The sequence below is a fragment of the Cyprinus carpio genome, chromosome A4 (assembly GCF_018340385.1).
Source record: "Cyprinus carpio isolate SPL01 chromosome A4, ASM1834038v1, whole genome shotgun sequence".
NCBI lineage: Eukaryota > Metazoa > Chordata > Actinopteri > Cypriniformes > Cyprinidae > Cyprinus > Cyprinus carpio.
The window spans coordinates 32,360,875-32,381,690 of record NC_056575.1 but is presented as its reverse complement, the minus strand read 5'-3'; the positions used below and the strand labels follow the sequence as shown (position 1 = coordinate 32,381,690).

General features: G+C 35.8%; 1 protein-coding gene across 1 annotated transcript in view; it reads left to right on the top strand.

Moving 5' to 3' along the window:
- LOC109065226 (NACHT, LRR and PYD domains-containing protein 3-like) overlaps positions 1-20,816 on the top strand; it is a 67,160-nt gene that overhangs the window by 1,998 nt on the left and 44,346 nt on the right. Inside the window, exons 2-5 of the mRNA XM_042745181.1 lie at positions 9,500-9,778; positions 9,910-9,960; positions 11,663-13,478; positions 13,655-13,828. Of these exons, the coding sequence (XP_042601115.1) occupies positions 9,520-9,778; positions 9,910-9,960; positions 11,663-13,478; positions 13,655-13,828 (2,300 nt within the window). The 5' untranslated portion in view covers positions 9,500-9,519. The remainder of the gene's footprint in view (positions 1-9,499; positions 9,779-9,909; positions 9,961-11,662; positions 13,479-13,654; positions 13,829-20,816) is intronic.

The window sequence follows — 20,816 nt, the reverse complement described above, 5'->3', positions numbered from 1 at the left end:
AACTACTTTAATACCAGATATCATTTTTGATATTTTTTTACTAGTGGGTGCAGGACACTATAGTTCATTTGTGTAAGTGAGGATAGCAAAATAAAGTAAACTGTGACATATTATAATCAAACATTCTTCATACAGTGGACTACCAGTTAAACTGATAAACAATTGAGACCAAAAAATTATTCAGACACTTTGACCTGACCATGTTTTTTTTAAGTGTTATCTGACATTATCAAGATGAATATGATCTGACACAGTTTAACTCTGAGTTCTTGTCATAGTTTATTCCCTATAGTTTAGAAAATGGTAATAAAATGTTAATGTGTGAAATATTGAAGGTGTCTGAATCAATTTTGGTTTGACTATGTCATAGTATGAATTGTACACAAAAAAATTGAAATGTAAAATATGTTTTTGATAAATATATGGAATATGTAAATGTAATTTATGGAAACCATGGTGTGCACATACATTTTGAATATGTTAATTATTTTCAGGTGAGGAAAGTGAAGAATGGGGGCTCAAAGATGCAGAGGTTAATGGGATTTTTTTTTATTTATGAGTTCAAAAATAAACAAATACAAAAATTAAACACAGGGGAAAACAGTCCAAGCAGGCGGTGTCAGGACTGACAGAAAATCATCCTTAACGGGAAACCATCCACAATAAACTAGCACAGCACTAAGAACACAAGGGGAATAAATAGGAAAGGAAATGAGGAGGGTAATGAAGGAAGAGCAGGTGCGGCAAATCAATCAGTTTAGGTAACAAGAAGGGCGGGGTTTAGACAATGGACAACGGAGCACATGACACATAGAAACAAACAAAACCAAGCCAAGACAAAACATGACACAAGAACACGCAGCCGTTTCCTCACGATGGAAGGAATACACATGGAGCATGAATGTCTAGAGCCTGGCACTGAACCAAAACCAAACTGTCATTTACTCACTCTCATGTCTTTACAAACTGGTATGACTTTCTGGTATTAAGATATTTTGTAGACAGTTGGTAACTTACTCATGAATTCTATACAAGCACACAAACAAACAGATAGATAGATAGATAGATAGATAGATAGATTCTTTTCTCAAATTATCTTTTTTTCATGTTCCACAGAAAAAAAGTCATACAAGAATGACATTAGAGTGAATAAATGACGTGGTGAATCAAACAATGTATATGAGACACTGTTATTTAACATTCTTATTTAACTTTTACCTTCATAAAACATATTTAAAGAGACAAAAGCTTCATCCTTAATCCATGGTATCCAGGCTTTAAAGTGGTTTATTATTCTAAGTTATGCTTTGTAATAGCCCTAATGAAATCTACCATAGTTCTTGCACACTAGAGTTTAACTGTAGTATGTCTGTTTGTAAGACCATAATATAAAACCTCATTACGTATAGTATATGGTTTCCAAAATAAATAATAACAATGAAATGTCACAAATAAAATAAAAATGGAATGAGAAGTGTTGACTGCAGGATTATATTTAGACCTGCTCAATGTTGCACCATGATTCTTTTTCCACATTTTTACAGTGTTGCATGTTATAACCAATCACATCAGTCTGTTGAGTTTATGAATGGAGTGGCCAATCAGAGGCGGTCAGATGAGTCATCGCTGAAACAACAGATTTTGTTGTTCAGTGCACGCACACTTACTGAATTCTGCTTAGCGCAGATGTAGTTTTATGATGCAAATAGAAGATTGATTCATCAAACAGTGTATAGACAGATTTACTGATTATAATGGGAGTTTTTTGAGAGTGCTTAAACTCACGCTAGACTGAAGTTATATAACGTTACAGTCCTTTGACAGTGTAAATGTTCTTTGCTCGCTTTCTCTGTATAATTTATTTGACAATTCATTACATTTATGAACATGATTCGGACATCTCTGGATGGTGAAATGACATCATTTTTATAGACTTAACCTGAAATAACTCCAGACTTGATTCGAGGGAAAGGACTCATGAATATTTTAAAAGCAACTCTAGAGGATGCCACACTGCCACATCAGAGCCGGAATTGCCCCGACACTAAAGGGCACAGCGTGCCGGATGCGGCCCAGATTCATTTTTAAATGTCTATTTTACTGTTCACTAATCTTTCATTTAAAATAAGCTCTTGTTCAGTCCAGGCTAGACTATTGCAACGCTCTCTTGGCAGGTCTTCCAGCCAAATACATCAAAACAATAAAATCAATCAATAACTATTCAACAAAATAAATAATAAATGACCACAAAAAAATACACTCAAAAAATCCAAGGCATTGATGTTAACTGGCTACCAATAGCTGCTCGCATAAAATTCAAGGCATTGATGTTTGCCTACAAAACCACCACTGGCTCTGCACCCCTTTACCTAAATTCATTACTTCAGACTCATGTGCCCTCTAGAAGCTTGTGTTCTGCAAGTGAACGTCGCTTGATTGTGCCATCCCAAAGAAGCACAAAGTCATTTTTTACGGACTTTTAAACTAAACCATCCCTCCTGGTGGAATTAAATGCCCAACTCAATCCGAGCAGCGGAGTCCTTAGCCATCTTTAAGAATCGGCTTAAAACGCATCTCTTCCATCTTTATTTGACCCTCTAACTTTTTCACTCACTATTCTAATTCTATTTAAAAAAAAAAAAAAAAAATCTAACTACCTTTCTAATCTTTTTGTATTCTATCTATATTCTTTTCTTTTATTATACAATTATAAAAAAAGACCTCTAACACTAGCTTGCTCTAATCTTTTTCTATTCTATCTGTTTTCTTTTTATTTATTATATTATTTAAAAGCCCTTGCTACGTGTACTGCGTTTAAGCTAACTGAGACCTTTTTATAGCACTTATATATCATTGCTCTTTTGTTGTTTTTGATTGCTTCCATTGTCCTCATTTGTAAGTCACTTTGGATAAAAGCGTCTGCTAAATGACTAAATGTAAATGTAATGTAAAACTGAGACATGGCCAAAATGTTTACTTTGTGCACAACAGAAATAGTGGAGAGACGACTACGCCACCCTAGGACTTGCACCCAGGGAAATACCACGCACCCTCAGGGGCTACTCAAGGAAACACAGGTTCGATACTACTAAAGGAGCAAGAGACTTGACTTACCAAAATAAAATGTTTATTTTTCACAGAAGTCAACAGTTTACCAATTAAATACCCACAGTTACAAAGGGACCATAATAAAGCTTACTTTAACAGAAGGGACAAGCCCCACAGCAAATCCGTGCATACAAATTCATTAAGCAAGTGGCAAACCAAACAGAAACTAAAGCAAAAGGAACAAATACACTCTCCCCTTCTGTTAAGCCGCAGTATCACAGCTCGTCAAACATTCACCTGTGGATATGAATGCACAGAACACTCAGGGGAGCAGCGGTCCAGCATCGTGATGGCCACACAGTCAGCTACATGCACATGACAATGAAACCATAGGAGAATTACAAGAAATAATGTGAGGATAAAAAAGACTTTCTCATGTTTATGATCTCTGCTGGTTTAAGCCGCTTCATTCTTTTTTCTGAGGTAATCCAAATCTTATTCCTCTCAGCATGTCTTCTTGAGGTGAATTATGTACTGTATTATTTCTCTCAGCGCGAAGCGGACAGTAAAATAAAAAAAAACTTGAACAGTCTCACTGCTTTGTTTGATGTCATGTGGGCATTTACATGCCGCGAGCTTGTTGTCTATTATAATATAAAAAGTGTGCTCGGCGCGTGGGCATGGTCGCATTAGATATAATGAAGGGAGACTAGACAATGAAAGACTAGACATCGTGTTGTTTTCATATGGATTACTTTATCACAGAATATTTGTTTTCGATAAGACTTGCTCAGTTTAAAAATAGACATGTCAAGCTTTCTATAGATATCTCTTTCAGGTCTCTGTGTTGAGTATTTGCTGAGTTACAGTTCATTTTAATGACACATTTCTAAATGAAGATCACACAGGACCAAGGCTGCAGACAGCGCACCCTGTTTGTTTTCTTTATTTTACAAATGCACAAAGTTTTGCTGTTATTATGTGTGTATACATATAAAAATAGACCCTTTACAGATTCGATTGATGTATTGCTCTTACCTGTAAACTAGAAAAAAAAGTGTAGTTTAAGTTATTTTCGGGGTTATCAGGATAAGATGCCACAAAACGCGTATCCGCGTTGATCAACTCCAGAGGGTTAACATTAGTTACCTACCCAACATGAACTAACATGGCAAATACTTAACATTAACCAACTGTAGTTAATATATTAACCTAGTTAATTTCAACACTGAGTAAAATATTAACAACAAAAGTTGTGCTTGTTGACATTATTTAATGAATCAGAGCTAACATGAACAAACAAAGAACAGTTCACTAGCTAGGACCATGCCACAAACAAGCTATGAAACTGTTAGTTGAACAGTGTTGGGAAAGAGAATAAAGGGGCAGAGGAAATGGGATGATGGTCAGGTTGATCAGGGCATCTAGAATTGATGGCTAAGAGAGACTCAGGGTGGGGGTACCATCTCTATCATATATTTAGGCCAGACAATTAGGATGAGTTAAGTGAGCTTGGAATGTAGATGGCCTGATCATACGGAGAGGATGCAGAGGCGAAATAGTTCGACAAGTAGGTTTAGAAGCGCACATGTTGATCTTAGGAAAGAATGAGCATAAAATATTAAGTTTTGAATGGACGGTGGGTGGGTTGGTTGATGGGAAAGGAAGCTTTGAGACAGTTCCAGCCGGAGAGGTATTCTGGAAATCACACTTGGAGCAAGGCAATTAAGAATGGCTTCTTGAGAAGCATGTTTGGTGTCTGATCTGTGGTGAGACCGGAGTGGCATGAATGTTTATTCTGGAGCCAAGAATGGGAAATGAGATGAAGAGTCGGCTATGAGATTGAGGAGTCCTGGTATATGAGTTGTTCGGAGAAGGAATTGTTGTTGAGCAGAGATTAAGTGAGCCTATGCATGGATTGCATAACTACCAAACATGATCATCCCTTGTTTATAGTTTCGAATTCTGCTGCATAGTCTGAGCGCATGAGTAGATTCGGACCATTCAACCCCCAAAGGATGGCTGTTATGACTATGGGATATATTTCATAATGCTGTGGAGACTGCTCTTGACTGTGGATTGTGGGAACTGAATTCCGGAGGCTGTTCCGAATCAACCCAGCAGCCACCATATTGCTGAAGTCTATTTAGGGTGTTGCATCAGTGTATAGTTGGATGCAGCCGGGATGAGAGATATAGACATTATGGAAAAGAAATGTTGTTCCATGATGGTGTGTTGTTGCCGGAGGCACATTTCCATTGCATGCTTATCTAATGTGACACTGTCGTAGGAGAAGTGATGGTTGCTGCTTTTGACAGAATGTCTGACGCGAAGGATTTCCCTTGAGGAATTATCTGGATGGCATTGTTAAGGTGGCCTAGAAGACCTTGTAGCTGACACTTAATACATCTGTCTAGCTCAGATGAAGTGTGAGGCTCTGAGGTTTCTACTCTGACAATGGAAGGCAGAGTTCAGTGAAAATGTAGATAAGTGTAAAAATCCTAATTGTGGTGGTGCAGATGAAGGTGCAACGATTTGAAGTCTTTGAGGAGGTGAAAGACGTAAGTCTGTGGTTGTTAGTAAGAATCCATCGTAGCTTTGGAAAGAGAGTCTAAAATCCTAGGGCTGCTTCTGCAATCGAATGTGGCTTACGGTGAAGTAATGGCACCTTGACAGAAGCCTCACCGGATACTTGATGGATAGGAAAGAATGCTGCTGCAGGATTGGCCGGCCTATATGTCAATGATTTAAGGAAAGGTTAATGTTTACTGAGGGGCATTTCTATCAGCATTGGAATTACTGGAGGAGATGGAGCTGCAGCAGATAGCTGTAGTTTGCATGGATAAGTGTTGAGGTTTAAGGGCGGGCTGTAATGGAGCATGCTGAATATCCAGCAGTAGAGTTCAGGGTTGAGAGGGCTCCTGAATGACCCTTGGTTGGACTGCTGTAGATGACCTGCTGTTGAATTATTTGTGAGTGTAGAGCTACAGAAGGTGATGGACTACTGAATTTGGCCAAGTAGGTGGTGTCGCTATGGCTAAGTATGTACCTGTGGCAGGATGTGAAGGTATTGATAGAGGGAGGAAAGGGGAAATGGTAGACCAGAGGAATGGAATTGGAGGTTGGAGGTTGGACGTGGATGTGAGGTTGGACGTGAGGTAGGGTCCCCTGGGGCACTGGATGAGGCACCTGGACTGCAGAAGTAGCTGTTTGAATCATTAGAAAACTGGGAGCCGTATGCTGTAAACGGCTGAAGTAAGGGTGGAAGAATGGATGTTGGGATGAAAGGATGTTTGTGAGTGGGTTTTAAGCCAACTTGTTGCTAGATGGCAGGATGAAAGGGTATTGATGAGGGAGACATGGATAGACCATTTGGAATGGAATTGGAGATTGAAGAAGTCCAGACTGCACCGCGTGAGGTAGTGCCGCTGGACGAGGCTTCTGGACTGTAAGGGTAGCTATTGAGAATTATTAGGATGCATGAGAGCCATAATGCTGAAAAATGGCTGAAAGAAGGGTGGAAGAATGGATGCTAGGATAAAAAAATGTTTTTGGGTGGGGGAGTTTTGAGGATGAGAGGGTATTGGTGGAGGGTGGTGGTAGAGTTAGGGAGGTAAAGAGGGAGTGAATGAGAGAGGGAGGTAGGGAGAGAGTGAGATTTGGAGGTATAGAGCAGGGGAAGAATAAGAAGCTGTTAAATAGGAGTATATTTTAATTTAATGCCAGGTCAGCATCTTACGCTATTTTCATGGCAAACAATTAAAATACAAGTATAACAAATACTTTAAGTATAACAATAAAACTTCTTAAAATTCTAAAACTTTCTAAGTAGCTATTGAGAATTATTAGAGAAACAGGGCCATTGCTGTAAACAGCTGAAGGCAGAGTGGAAAAATGGATGTTAGGACGAAAGGATGTTTTTGAGTGGGGGAGTTTTAAGGATGAGAAGGTATTGGTGGAGGGAGGGGGTAGAAGGAGGGAGGTAGAGAGAGAGTGAGATAGGGAGGTATAGAGAGAGGGAAGAATAAGAAGCTATTGAGAATAAACTTTAAATTCTAAAACTTTCTAAGTAGCTATTGAGAATAATTAGAAACACGAGTGCCGTACTGCTGTAAACGGCTGAAGGAACGGTGGAAGAATGGATGTTGGGATGAAAGGATGTTTGTGAGTGGGGTGTGTTGCAAGATGCAGGGAGAGAGGGAGGGGGAGAATGGATAGAAGATTTGGAAATAGAATTGGAGGTCGAAGGAGACTGGCTGGTCTGTTTGAGCAAAGACTGTAGAATACCCAAGACGTGTCTCTCCTTTAGTTTTGAATGGGGAAAAAAATGCAACGCTCAATATGGACGCTCAATCGCAGAAAGCCCACCTTCTGAATGAAGTGTCTATTAGGGTTTTACATTAAATCAAAGACAACAACGTGCCAATTAGGTACTTTTATTTTATTTAATGACCTGAAATTGTAGCAAAAATTAAAGTGTTCTAACAACAGTTATTGGCAGAATACATTAATGAATGACAATGGACAGAGAACATAAATAAATGCCTGAAGTAAAATATAACATAAAATAGTGTATTGAAGACCAAGCTCCAGTGAAATATCCTCACAATCCTCTATGATGCCTTTAAGTTAATCATTATCTGTATTTTGCTGTGATTAAATGTCAGTTTCTCTCTGCAGATGATGAAATGTACAACTGAGTTTAGATATGTGTCTCCTTTATGAAAGCCAAAAGTAGTATGTGAGCACTTCACAATGTTAAAAGGAAGGAAGTCATAGGATAGCTGGGTATGTTTATGCATAAACCCTAGTAATTGAAAAAAATTAACAAAATGGACCATAAATTCGATATCTTTGTTTCTTTTTAGTGAAGAAGAGGAGAGTAGTATTCATAAACTGAATAGAGCTCTCTTAAACTACCCTTTTGAAAAAAACAGCATATGCTGGTTAGGTATGTTTTGACGCTGGGGTGTTGGTTTATGCTGGTCCTTTGCTGTTTTTTGCTGGTCCTTTGCTGGTTTATGCTGGTCCTTTTGTTGGTTTATGCTGGTCCTTTGTTGGTTTTTGCTTGATTATGCTGGTCATTTGCTGGTTTTTGTTTGTTTATGCTGGTCCTTTGCTGGTTTTTGCTGGTTTATGCTGGTCCTTTGCTGGTTTATGCTGGTTCTTTTGCTGGTTTATGCTGGTCCTTTGCTGGTTTTTGCTGGTCCTTTTGCTGGTTTATGCTGGTCCTTTGCTGGTTTTTGCTTGTTTATGTTGGTCCTTTGCTGGTATATGCTGGTCATGTGCTGGCAAAGGACCAGCATAAACTAGCAAAGGACCAGCATAAACCAGCGTCAAAACATACCTAACCAACATATGCTGTTTTTTCAGCAGGGTAAAAACAGAAAATACATAGAAAAACCAATTAGCATTTGAAAGTTATAATTTATAGACATTTAAAGAAAGAAATTATTTACCTGTTGAGAGTGTGATGACAGTCTGTGTAGTAGGATGGCTGAGCTCCAGAAAATCAGTAATGAGGCATCTTAGAGTGCAGCCTCCATTAGGGTTTTACATTAAAACAACAACAACAGCAGCAGCATGTTGTGTGAATTAAGTATGTTTTATTGACATGCAAAATTGTCAGTGCTCGTGACAACAGTTATTAGCTGAATACATTAATGAATTACAATTGACACTGAACATGAATAAATACATAATACATAAAATACATAGTCCATAATTTTGGTAGTGGCAATTTTTCTCTGCAGATGATGAGGTTGTAGGATGTAATATATCATATAACAATAGAAAAGAAGGATACAACATCACAAAACATAACAAAACACCAAACAAAAACCAAAAAAAAAAAAAAAATGATAAGAACATGTTTGATTGGAAACCAGTTAAAATTTTAATATTCAATTTATATTTACATTTAAGAATTAAATCATTTACCTGTTGAGATTGTGTTGACAGTCTGTGTAGTTGGATCACTGAATTCCAGAAAATCAGTAATGAGGAGCTTTGACAGGGACAGATTTGACAAACAAAAGGGCAGGACACTAACAGCATGAAACAAAAAAAAAAAAAAAAAACAACAAAAAACAGAACAAGAAACAAAACCCAAAACAGACCTTACACACGAGATATATATATATATATATATATATATATATATATATATATATATATATATATACACTACTTCATAAGATACAGGCATATATACCTGTAGATTTAAAAGTGTCATACACTTACATTATTAGACAGCATTGAGGCATTATGTAGATCAGTATTTTTTTTTAAATAAATTATTAATATTGTAAAGTAATTTCCGCAGATTTGCTTCACACAAACTTCTGATGATTAATTTCTCCGCTCCAACTTCATAATCCAAATAACATCTGAGCACTTAGGTGCCCATGTTCAGAGTGAAACTTCAGATCTTTTTCTTCTTGTCTTTCAGCTGTGAGTGGGTGAAGGACGATGGCGTCTGTTGAAGAGCTGCTCATGAACTCACTGAAGGACCTGTTAGAAGCTGAACTGAAGGACTTTCAGTGGTACTTACAGAAAGATCATGAGTGTATATCAAAGAGTGACATGGAGAATGCAGATAGGGTAAATACAGTGGATAAGATGGTGGCGTGTTTTGGACCAGAAGATGCTGTGAAGATCACGGTCCGCATCCTGGGGAAGATGAACCAGAATAACTTGGCCGAACAGTTAGAGAACAAACACAAGAAAGGTAATGTTTAATTGTGACTGTAGCATGATTGATTGTTTAGCGGTGTGATGGTTTAACATAAACTTTCCTCTTTGGTGATGTGATTGTGTGATTTATGTTTCTCAGTGAGTATTTTTCTGTCTCCGTCACAGCTCAGGCTGAGTGCAATACGAACACATCTATCCCTGTTGGAGCTGATTCAGGTCAGTAAATAACAATCGAGAAGAAGGGAATATAACTGAAGCAGCAATTACAGAGCCAATCATATCAGTGGCTGATCTTATAAAAATATAATGAATAGAACTGTCCCAGTGATTCCCATTCTACAATGGTCTAAAAGTCTTAATTAAACATCTTAATGTAATACAATTGTTTATTAAAGTTAAACAATATGTGGTATTATTTAAAGGGATACTCCACCCCAAAAAGAAAATTTTGTCATTAATCACTTACCCCCATGTCGTTCCAAACCCGATAAAGCTTTGTTCGTCTTCAGAACACAATTTAAGATATTTTGGATAAAAACCTGGAGGCTTGTGACTGTCCCATAGACTAAATTACAGTGTCAAGGTCCCTAAAAGGTATGATAGTCTTCGTCAGAATACTCCATCTGCCATCAGATATGCAATCTGGGTTATATGAAGCGACGGAAACATTTTTGTAAGTGAAGAAAACATAAATATCGACTTTATTCAACAATTCCTTTGTCAACAGTCTCCTCCGTGTCACTCTATTTCACCGTATGCTGTGAAAGTGAAAGTGATGTGACACAGCCAAGTATGGTGACCTATACTCAGAATTCGTGCTTTGCATTTAACCCATCCAAAGTGCACACATACAGAAGTGAACACACACACACCGTGAACACACAACCGGAGCAGTGGGCAGCCATTTATGCTGCGGCGCCCGGGGAGCAGTTGGGGGTTCGGTGCTTTGCTCAAGGGCACCTCAGTTGTGGTACTGCAGGCCCAAGACTCGAACCCACAACCTTAGGGTTAGGTGTCAAACTCTCTAACCAATAGGCCACGACTTCCCCAACTGTATGCTCTTTTGTATCAACTGCGCCACAAGGATGCACTGTTTTATTTCAAATCAAAGCTAAATACACGTAGAAACAGCGCATTCTTGTGGCACGGATGATACAGAAGAGCATACACAGCATACAGGGATATGGAGAGACACAGAGGAATTATTGAATAAAGTTGTTATTTTATTATTATTTTTGTTTTCTTCGCTTGCTAAAAGTGTTCCTGTGACTTCATATAACCCAGATAGCACATCTAATGGCAGATGGAGTATTCTGATGACGACTTTCATACCTTTTATGAACCTTGACACTGTTATTTACTTGGAAGTCTATGGGACAGTCTTAAGCCTCCAGGTTTTTATCCAAAATATCTTAAATTGTGTTCTGAAGATGAACAAAGCTTTTACGGATTTTGAATGACATGGGGGTAAGTGGTTAATGACAACATTTTCATTTTGGGGTGGAGTATCCCTTTAACAATTCATTCAGTGACATCAAGGCATGATTACAATCACACATGCAAAGGTTCATTTAAGCAGGTCAAAACATATTGCAAATGCAGCCTTACATTCTGTTTGATGCGCTAGATGATGCTGAAACCATTTATCAGCTTTTAGTTACATTAGTCAGCATGGCCTAAAAATTATCTCAATCAATAAGTCATCTGGAAAGAACATTGAAAAAAAAAAAAAAAAACGTAAAAAAACAAAAAGAAATTGTTAAATTTAAATGAAGTTTTCAGGGATGGACTGTGCTGTTTTCAGCTGTTTGAATATAATCTGTCTGCATCAGATCATGCTGATATGTAAAATAATATATTTGTCAAATTTATTTAATGTTTTTTTTTTGTCAATCTTATTCATTTATTTTTATTATAGAGCTGCAAAACTTCTTGAAAACTCACAAAAACAACATGATGAAGAAAGCAAAAATTATTTTTGAGGGCAACAAAGAAAACAACACAGATCTCAAAACTGTTTACACAGAACTGTTTATCACAGAGGGAGATATGAAAGATGTCAATCATGAACATGAGATTCTGAAGATTGATGATGCTTTCAAGAACAAAAAAACACAGGACAAACCAATCAAATGTAATGATATATTTACTGAACTGAGGAAAAACAATGAGGAGAAGATTGTGCTGACCAAGGGAGTCGCTGGCATCGGAAAAACTTTCTCAGTGCACAAATTCATCCTGGACTGGGCAGAAGGAAACACCAATCAGGATATAAAGTGTGTGTTCCTGCTTCCATTCAGAGAGATCAACACAGAAATATTTTTTGAAGACAGAGAGGTCAATCTCCATGAGTTTCTGCTGAAATTTTATCCTGGATTGAAGGACCTGGAGAAATCAAAGTTATATAAGGAACATAAGATAGCATTTATATTTGATGGACTTGATGAGAGTCGCCTGCCATTGAACTTTAAAAGCAAAACACTGGAAACTGTTGAGGAAAGAGCACATGTGGATGTGCTGTTTACAAGTCTGGTCAAAAGTAAGCTGCTTCCATCAGCTCTGGTCTGGGTGACATCACGACCAGCAGCAGCCAATCAGATCCCTGCTCGGTATGTGGGTTTGTTCACAGAAGTGCGAGGATTCACTGACCAACAGAAGGAGCAGTACTTCAGAAAGAGAATCACAGATGAGACTCAGGCCTCCAGAATCATCTCACACATTAAGACGTCTCGTAGTCTCTATATCATGTGCCACATTCCTGTCTTCTGCTGGATCACAGCCACAGTACTTCAGGATATTCTTATCAAGAACAATGCAGAGAACATCAGCACAACACTCACTGAAATGTATATTCACTTCCTGCGGATACAGATGGCCATGAAGAGCAAGAAGTATGATGAACAGGAAAAAAGAGAACATTCAGACCATTTAAAATTAAATAGAGAAATGATTTTGAAGTTAGCCAAGCTAGCATTTGAACAGCTGAAGAAGGAAAACATTGTGTTCTATGAGAAAGATTTGAAAGAATGTGGTATTGATGTGAGTAAAGACACTGAGTTCACAGGAATGATTGCTGAGATCTTTAAGATGGAAGATGGACTTTATAAGACAAAGGTCTTCAGCTTTGTGCATCTGAGTGTTCAAGAGTTCCTCGCTGCAGTGCATGTGTTCATCTGCTACCTGAACAAGAATACAGAGGAGCTTCAGTTTTTCTTTGAAGATTCACAAACTACATTCAGACAAAAGCTTCAGTTCTTCTTTAGAAATGTCACATTTTATGACTTAACAAAGAGGGCCATTGATAAAGCAATGCAGAGTGAGAGAGGACATCTGGACCTGTTCCTGCGGTTTCTGATGGGCATTTCACTGGAATCCAGTCAGAACCTGCTCAAAGGCCTGATCACACACACTAAAGACACCAGTGTGAGCATCAGACAAACAGCTGAATACATCAAACAAGTACAAGACAAGAATATCACAGATGAGGCTTCAGTCAACCTATTCTACTGCCTACTTGAGCTCAAGGATCATTCATTATATGAGGAAATCCAGAGTTACCTCAGTTCAGATGCACATCCAAGAAGAGACCTCTCATCTTCAATGTGCACAGCGTTGACCTCAGTACTGATGATGTCAGAGAAGGTGCTGGATGAGTTCAGTCCAAAGAGGTTCACGTCGTCATCTTCAAACTACACAAGACTCGTTCCAGCTGTGAGATGCTGCCGAAAAGCCCTGTGAGTAATTTCACTGACTGCTGTTTAATTAAATTTTTTGTTCTATATCACTAAACAATTAAATGTCAAAATAATATGTGAAATATGTTCCTGGCTGGATTATGAAGGGTCTAATAAATTATTGCAGGAACAGAGAACATCAGAAAATAATCTGACTAAACATTCTGTTTTGGCAGATTTGACGGCTGTGGTCTTGATGAAACATGCTGTGAAACTGTGTCTTCTGCTCTACAATCATCAAACTCTCATCTGAGAGAGCTGGACCTGAGTAGCAATCAACTGCAGGATTCAGGAGTGAAGCTGCTTTCTGATGGACTGAAGAGTTCACACTGTCAACTGAACATACTGAGGTTTGACATTTGCATTCACTGAATCAATATGTTCAAATATCTGGATGAATAGATGTTATAATAACTATAGCTAGTATATATCAACCCTCTACGCACACCTTGGCAATATAATCACCATCGCCAGACTGATATACTATTTTTATGTACATACAAATATACAAATAAACATACACACACACACAGACACACACACACACACACACACATATATATATATACATATATACAAAGTGAATTGATGCACATTTGATAATTAGTGTCTATATATATATATATATGTAATGGTTCATGAAAAAGAAAGTTAATTAACAGCAAATAAATGCTTATGTATAAAGTGAATTGATGCACATTTGATAATTAGTGTCTTTGTAAACATTTTAAGAACAAAATAACTCTGCTATTTGAGCATTGAGATTAACAGTGTTGCGATCCACACCCACATGCTTAAAAGCAGCAGACATTGTCCATCCTTTTTTAAAACTGCTTAAGATCCTGTTTGTATCATGCCAGCACTTGTTCTTGTGTATGAGTTGTAAAATGAGGGTGAAAAAGTATTGTATTGCACACAATGAGAATGCTGTACAACACAGTACACCCACATATGATAAAATAAGCATATAAGCTCTAATTTCTTCTCTTTTTATAAAGCATGAAACCAGAATGCCATAACAGTAAGACACTGATGGTTTGCAGGGGACAGACACAGTATTATGTATGTGGCACAGTACAAAAAGAAATACAACTTCTGGGTGATCATATTTAGTATTTTTTTTAACAAATAGCTGTAAATTGTGGAAAAAAAATTTATAAAACAGATCAATCACAATTTCAAATTAACAAATATATAACTCACTAAAGAAAGAAGAACAAACACACATTAATTCTGTTACATTAAAATCAAACACAATTTCAAAGTGAGAATATCAGTGACTGATAATTTTTTTTGCCAAGCTTATTACAACTTTCAGAAACTTTCTTGAAAAGTTTCAGACAGAAAATATAAGATTACGATGTTTGCTATACTAAATTATTAATCAATTTTATGACTACAACCACAAGACACCTAATATAACTATAACTTAAATATAACTGCTTACATGTATCAGTGACTGGCAGTTCTTCTATTTGTTTTCTCTGTATCACCCCCACATTCAGAAAAAATGTACGAGCTCCTCAATTTCTATAAAACGCCATCACTTTTTTTAGCACTATAAACTCCTATCAAGCGGGCGATGCGTCTAAAGGAACACAAAAATAAAATATAACAGTGATTTTTAAAAAAATACTCAAAAACACATATAAAATGTTAAAAACAAAAAAAAAATTGACATTAATTGATTAATTAATTAATTTTTTCTTTTTTGTGCTTAGGGTTTGTCGACATGGAAGAAATACAGTGCAAAAATAGCCATTCAAAAGCATCACTGTGTGATTGGATGCAATTCATTTACAGGTAATAATCCCACTCGGACAATGGCTGGACGGTATAAAGTTACGTGCTATCGAACTAGTAGATACATTTTCAGTTCATAACCATGTGAATTTAACCCTCTGGAGTCTAAGGGTATTTTTGGGGCCTGGAGAAGTTTTGTCATGCCCTGACATTTGTGCTTTTTTCAGTTTCTTATAAATTATCTAAATGGCTAAAGTCTAATCTCACTGTAATCAGCACAAACTAGGCTATAATAATATGTGAGCAGCATGTATGTACATGATTGTGTTTTTGAGAAAAAAAAATGTTATGCATGGTTAGTGAAAAACTAAAAATGTTAAATCACTTGAAAAAGGCAATAAAACGCATACAGAAAATTGGTTCCCAGGACTTTTGAGAACTGGAGCTTGTAGCTTAGAATTGTTTTTTTCTAAATGATGTGAAAATCATCTTGTTTACTCACTTACAGAAAACAATATATTGATTTAAATTTTCTAAGACACTTTTTGTTGGTAAAAGTCATATGCGAGTAGGCGTCAACTATCATGAATTCACACCTGAGAAGACAAAGGCCTGCATAATGAGCTGCATAATGAGCCATTCAGTCAGCTGTGTCACTGAGAGGGATGAGTTACAAGAAAGAATGTGAGGACAAAATAAATGTATATAATTTTATGTTTGAAGTTTATTTAGAATATATTTAATTATCCCACAACATAATTTAATATTCACTTGTGAGGTGCAGTTAAACAGTTTATTAAGAACAATCAAAGCTGACTTTCAAACTGAATTTTTTGCATCATTACTCCAGTCACACAATCCTTCAGAAATCCTTTTAACAATCTTATTTTCTACAGAAAAAAAAACATTTATTGTTATTATTATTATTATCATTATTATTATTATTATTATTATATTATTAATGTTGAAAAGAGCTGAGAATATTTTTTTTTAGGGTTTTTTTAGGGGGGATAAATTGAAAGAACAGCAATGATTGTTACATTTGTTACAGTTACATTTATTGGTACATTTATATTATTTACATCAAGCTTTTGAATGGTATAGTAGTGTATATTGTTATTGAAACTTCATAATATTTCACTTGATTATACATTTAGTCAGGAATTATAGTTTGGAAAAAGTCTTTGGACAAAGTCTAACTAGTAAAATGTTTACACGTTATGTGAAAACTAATACAAGTATATAAATAAATAAAAAGATACTTACTCATGTTTATGATCTCTGCTGAATAAAGTGCTTCATTCTTTTTTCTGAGGAAAATCCAAATCTCAAATCCTCAACCACATCACATCTTTTTGGGGTGAATTATCTCTTATTCCTCTCATCGCGAAGCAAACAGTAAAATAAAAAAAAACTTGAAGAACAATCTCGCTGCGTTGTCTTCTGTTGTGTGGGCGTATTCAAAAGCCGCGCGCTTCAGTGAAACATTTGAATCTCAAAAACGCGCTCGGCGCGCGGGGGCGTGGTCGCATTAGAAGATAATGAAGGGAGACGTGAAAAACGGACATCGCGTTGTTTTCATATGTATTACTTTATCACAGAATATTTGTTTTCAGCAGCACTTGTTTAGTTTAAAAGTAGACATGTCAGGCTTTCTATAGATGTCTCTCTCATATCTCTTTGTTGAGTATTCACGGAGTTACAGTTCATTTTAATGAGGCATTTGTAACTGAAGATCAGCGCAGACAAAGGCTGCAGACAGCACTCCTTGTTTGTTATCTTTATTTTATAAGTGCACAAAGTTTTGTTGTTATTATGTCTGTATACAAAAAAAAGTACACCCTTTACAGATTCGATTGATGTATTGCTCTTATCTGTACGATCAAAACAGAAAGTGTAATTTAAGTTCTTTTCGGGGTTATCAGGAGAAAATACCCCAAAACGCGTATACGCGTTAATCGACTTCATTTAAAAAAAAAACCGTAAACTATGGCATACTTTCCAATCGGCTTTGCTGATTTATATTAAGTATATAATAGCGGGGTAAACAACATAGAACAGAAGGCAGAAAATAACAAGCATATTTTTTATATTTTCATTTATTTATAAAAACAAAAGAAAAGCATCACATCATTCAAAGGCTTTGCTTAAATAAATAAAGAGGGAGAAGTGGATGGTCAGAAGCTAGAACCTAATTTAACAACTGACTGTCGGCAGATATCTTAAAACCCAGTGTGAAATGCTTTTATAAAATAATGCCAGGATAATAGTAAACCAAATGTAGTAATGTATACATGTTAAACAGCTAGATAGTTATATTTTGCTAGATTAAAATTTTGGTAACATTTTACAGTAAGGATCCATTAGTTGTGTAGTTAGTAATTAGTTAGTAATGTATTAACTATCATGAACAAACAATGAACAATACATTTATTCCAGTATTTATTAATCTTTGTAAAGGTTAGTTAATGAAAATACAGTTCGTTGGTAGTTCATGTTAATTCACAGTGCATTAACTAATGTTAACAAGCACAACTTTGGATTTTAATAATGCATTAGTGAATGTTGAAATTATGATCTAATATTAATAAATGCTTGTAGAAGTATTGTATGTTAACTGAAGTAGTTAACTTTATGGAAGTAAAATAATGACTAAAGTATTTGAAATAAAAAGCTTGTTTAATTGCACTAATTGAAAAAAAAGTAATTGCATTAACCCTGTTTGCATTTTAAAGCATTGTATTTTTAGAGCTTGCATTTTTATGGGCTGAAATTAAACATGTATGTTTAAACTGTGAATATTTCAATTCAAAATATTTCACATACATTTTCATTATAAAAAAATTCAATAATCCAAATTCACCTTTCAGATTTCACTTCCAAAACATTCGGTCTGTTTAAAAATTCGACCTATAATATTCTACAGGTAATTGTCATTCCATTTTATTTCGCTTTACAGATTCAACTCCACAAATTCAGTTGATAAACTTAGACAGAAACTGTTGAAATTCAGTTGAAATCTGAAAGGTGAATTTGGATTACTGAATTTTTTTATAATGAAAATGTATGTGAAATGTTTTGAATGGAAATATTCACAGTTTAAACATACAACCATGTTGCATTTCAGCCAATAAAAATGCAAGCTCTAAAAATACATTGCACTGAAATGCAAACAGGGTTAATGCAATGTATTTTCTTTTTTTTATTTGCATTTCTATTAGTGCAGTTCAACAAGCTTTTTATTTCAAATAATTTAATCATTATTTTATTTCCATATAACGTTAACTAATGAATCTTACTATAAAGTGTTAACAAAGTTTAGCTAGATTCACAGTTTTTGCTGAAATGTTACACTTTTTATGACCATATCAGTGGCAAATACAGTAAATGAAAATAAATTTGTAGACCATATATATTACTGTGGCCTCACGGTGTGGATCACAAAGTCTTAATTTAAAAAAAATGCTTTACTTATGTATTATACTCTATGCATGTATTAAGCATAATTATTTTTGTAGTAGTTTCCATTGAAAAATATGATGTGGTTCAACAATGACTATTACAAATGAATAAAACATTTGTATTTTTTTCTTCTATCTCTAAAGGTTTTCTCAGGGCCTACTAATGCGCCAGGACGACATGATTTATGACAACATTGCAGCAAGCTCAGCAATGCTTAGTGAAATGGCCAGAAAGCTAAAGGAGGTGTGAGTTATAGCTGTTGAGAGGAAGAGAAGACATAAAGGCCAGCAGATTGGTGGAAAAAAGGAGCTTGTTGTGATTGATGAGAGCCAGTTTCAACATAAAAGAAAGATGTGCTGTGAATTTATATCTTTAAATAATTTACATTTTATACAGATAATCTAATCTGATTTGTATGTTAATACAGATTAATAAACACACATCGGTAACACTTTTCTCTCCATATCACCATTTCTTTTAAATCCAAGCTAAATACATGTAGAAACAGCACATCCTTGTGGCGCAGCTGATACAGAAGAGCGCATGCAGCATACGATGATATGGAGAGACACAGAGGAGACTGCTGATGAAAGAATGGTTGAATAAAGTCATTATTTTTGCTTCTTCGCTTACAAAAACTTTTCTCGTCGCTTCATAACGTTATGGTTGAACCACTGATGGTTACCGATGAGTCTTTCGTTTTTTCATCTGGCTGTATGGGAGAAGAAGAATGACTGGAGGATGGAAGAGAAAGAAGTGGGTATTTGGGATGCTGAGTGTAAGAAATAAAGGATATGGAAGTGTTAGGCCGATTCTACAGATTGTGGATAAAAGGTCTCAAAGACATTCTGTCCCCTTGATCCCCATCATGTAAGATCAAAGAACATATATGGAGCAGATCCGGAGGCTTAGGAGGAACCGGAATGAAAGTTTGCTATCTGATCACCTGTAATTGAGTGGCATGAAAGGCTTGCTAGTCAACATCATGATGGGGCCTTTGGTAGAATAATTCATTACATTTCAAAACTGTACAATTGTGCGTGTTGTTTTTTACACAAATTCCTGTGGTTATGTGATGTTTCTTTCTGTCAGGCCATCTTTTCTTTGTCATGTCAAGCCATGTTAATAAAAATAAGTGAGTTATGATTTCGGTATGACCTGTGTTGTGTCTGTTTTGATCCTTACAAAAGAAGTTATAGCGATGGCCAACTTTTAAAGTAATAGATCATTAATAAATGTTTTATTAGGGTTTAATAGTTCTCACTTTAAAAGTAATGCAAAATTCTTAATTATCATTAATTAAGGTAAGGTAAGGTATCTTTATTTCATACCCGCAGGTAAATTTGTTTTGCAGATAAAAGAAGAATTTGGTCGTCCAAAATAAAGACACATAGTAAACATAAAACAAGCTGCACCATGACACATACACATCATCTGTCCAAATTAACTATCAAATACTAAAACATCTATCTTACTCATATTATTTAAAATTTCATTTTATATTAGGGGTGTTATATTACTTGTGTTAAAATTATATTAATTTTCTTAGTGATAAAAATCTACCTCAGCTTATGCTTAAATCTATAGGGAGCCCTTTTACATTATAAGGTCACAATTAGGCCTAACAACTTAACCCAAACTTAAATTTAATTACTACTTATTTTTAAATAGATGATCAACACTCAACTTTAAAAAAAAATGTATGCAAACATGTAAATTGCACATAATTTATAAATAACAAAATTTCTAAGCTATTTGTTTAAATATATTCAGTTACACAATGGCTCATAGCATGTTTCATAACAGGTTCATTTAAACATACTGTACATTAACCCTCTGGAGTCTAAGGGTATTTTTGGGGCCTGGAGAAGTTTTGTCATGCCCTGACATTTGTGCTTTTTTCAGTTTCTTATAAATTTCTAAATGGCTAAAGTCTAATCTCACTGTAATCAGCACAGACTGGGCTATAATAATATGTGAGCAGCATGTATGTACATGATTGTGTTTTTGAGAAAAAAAATGTTATGCGTGGTTAGTGAAAAACTAAAAATGTTAAATCACTTGAATAAGGCAATAAAACACATACAAAAAATTGGTTCCCGGGACTTTTGAGAACTGGAGCTTGTAGCCTAG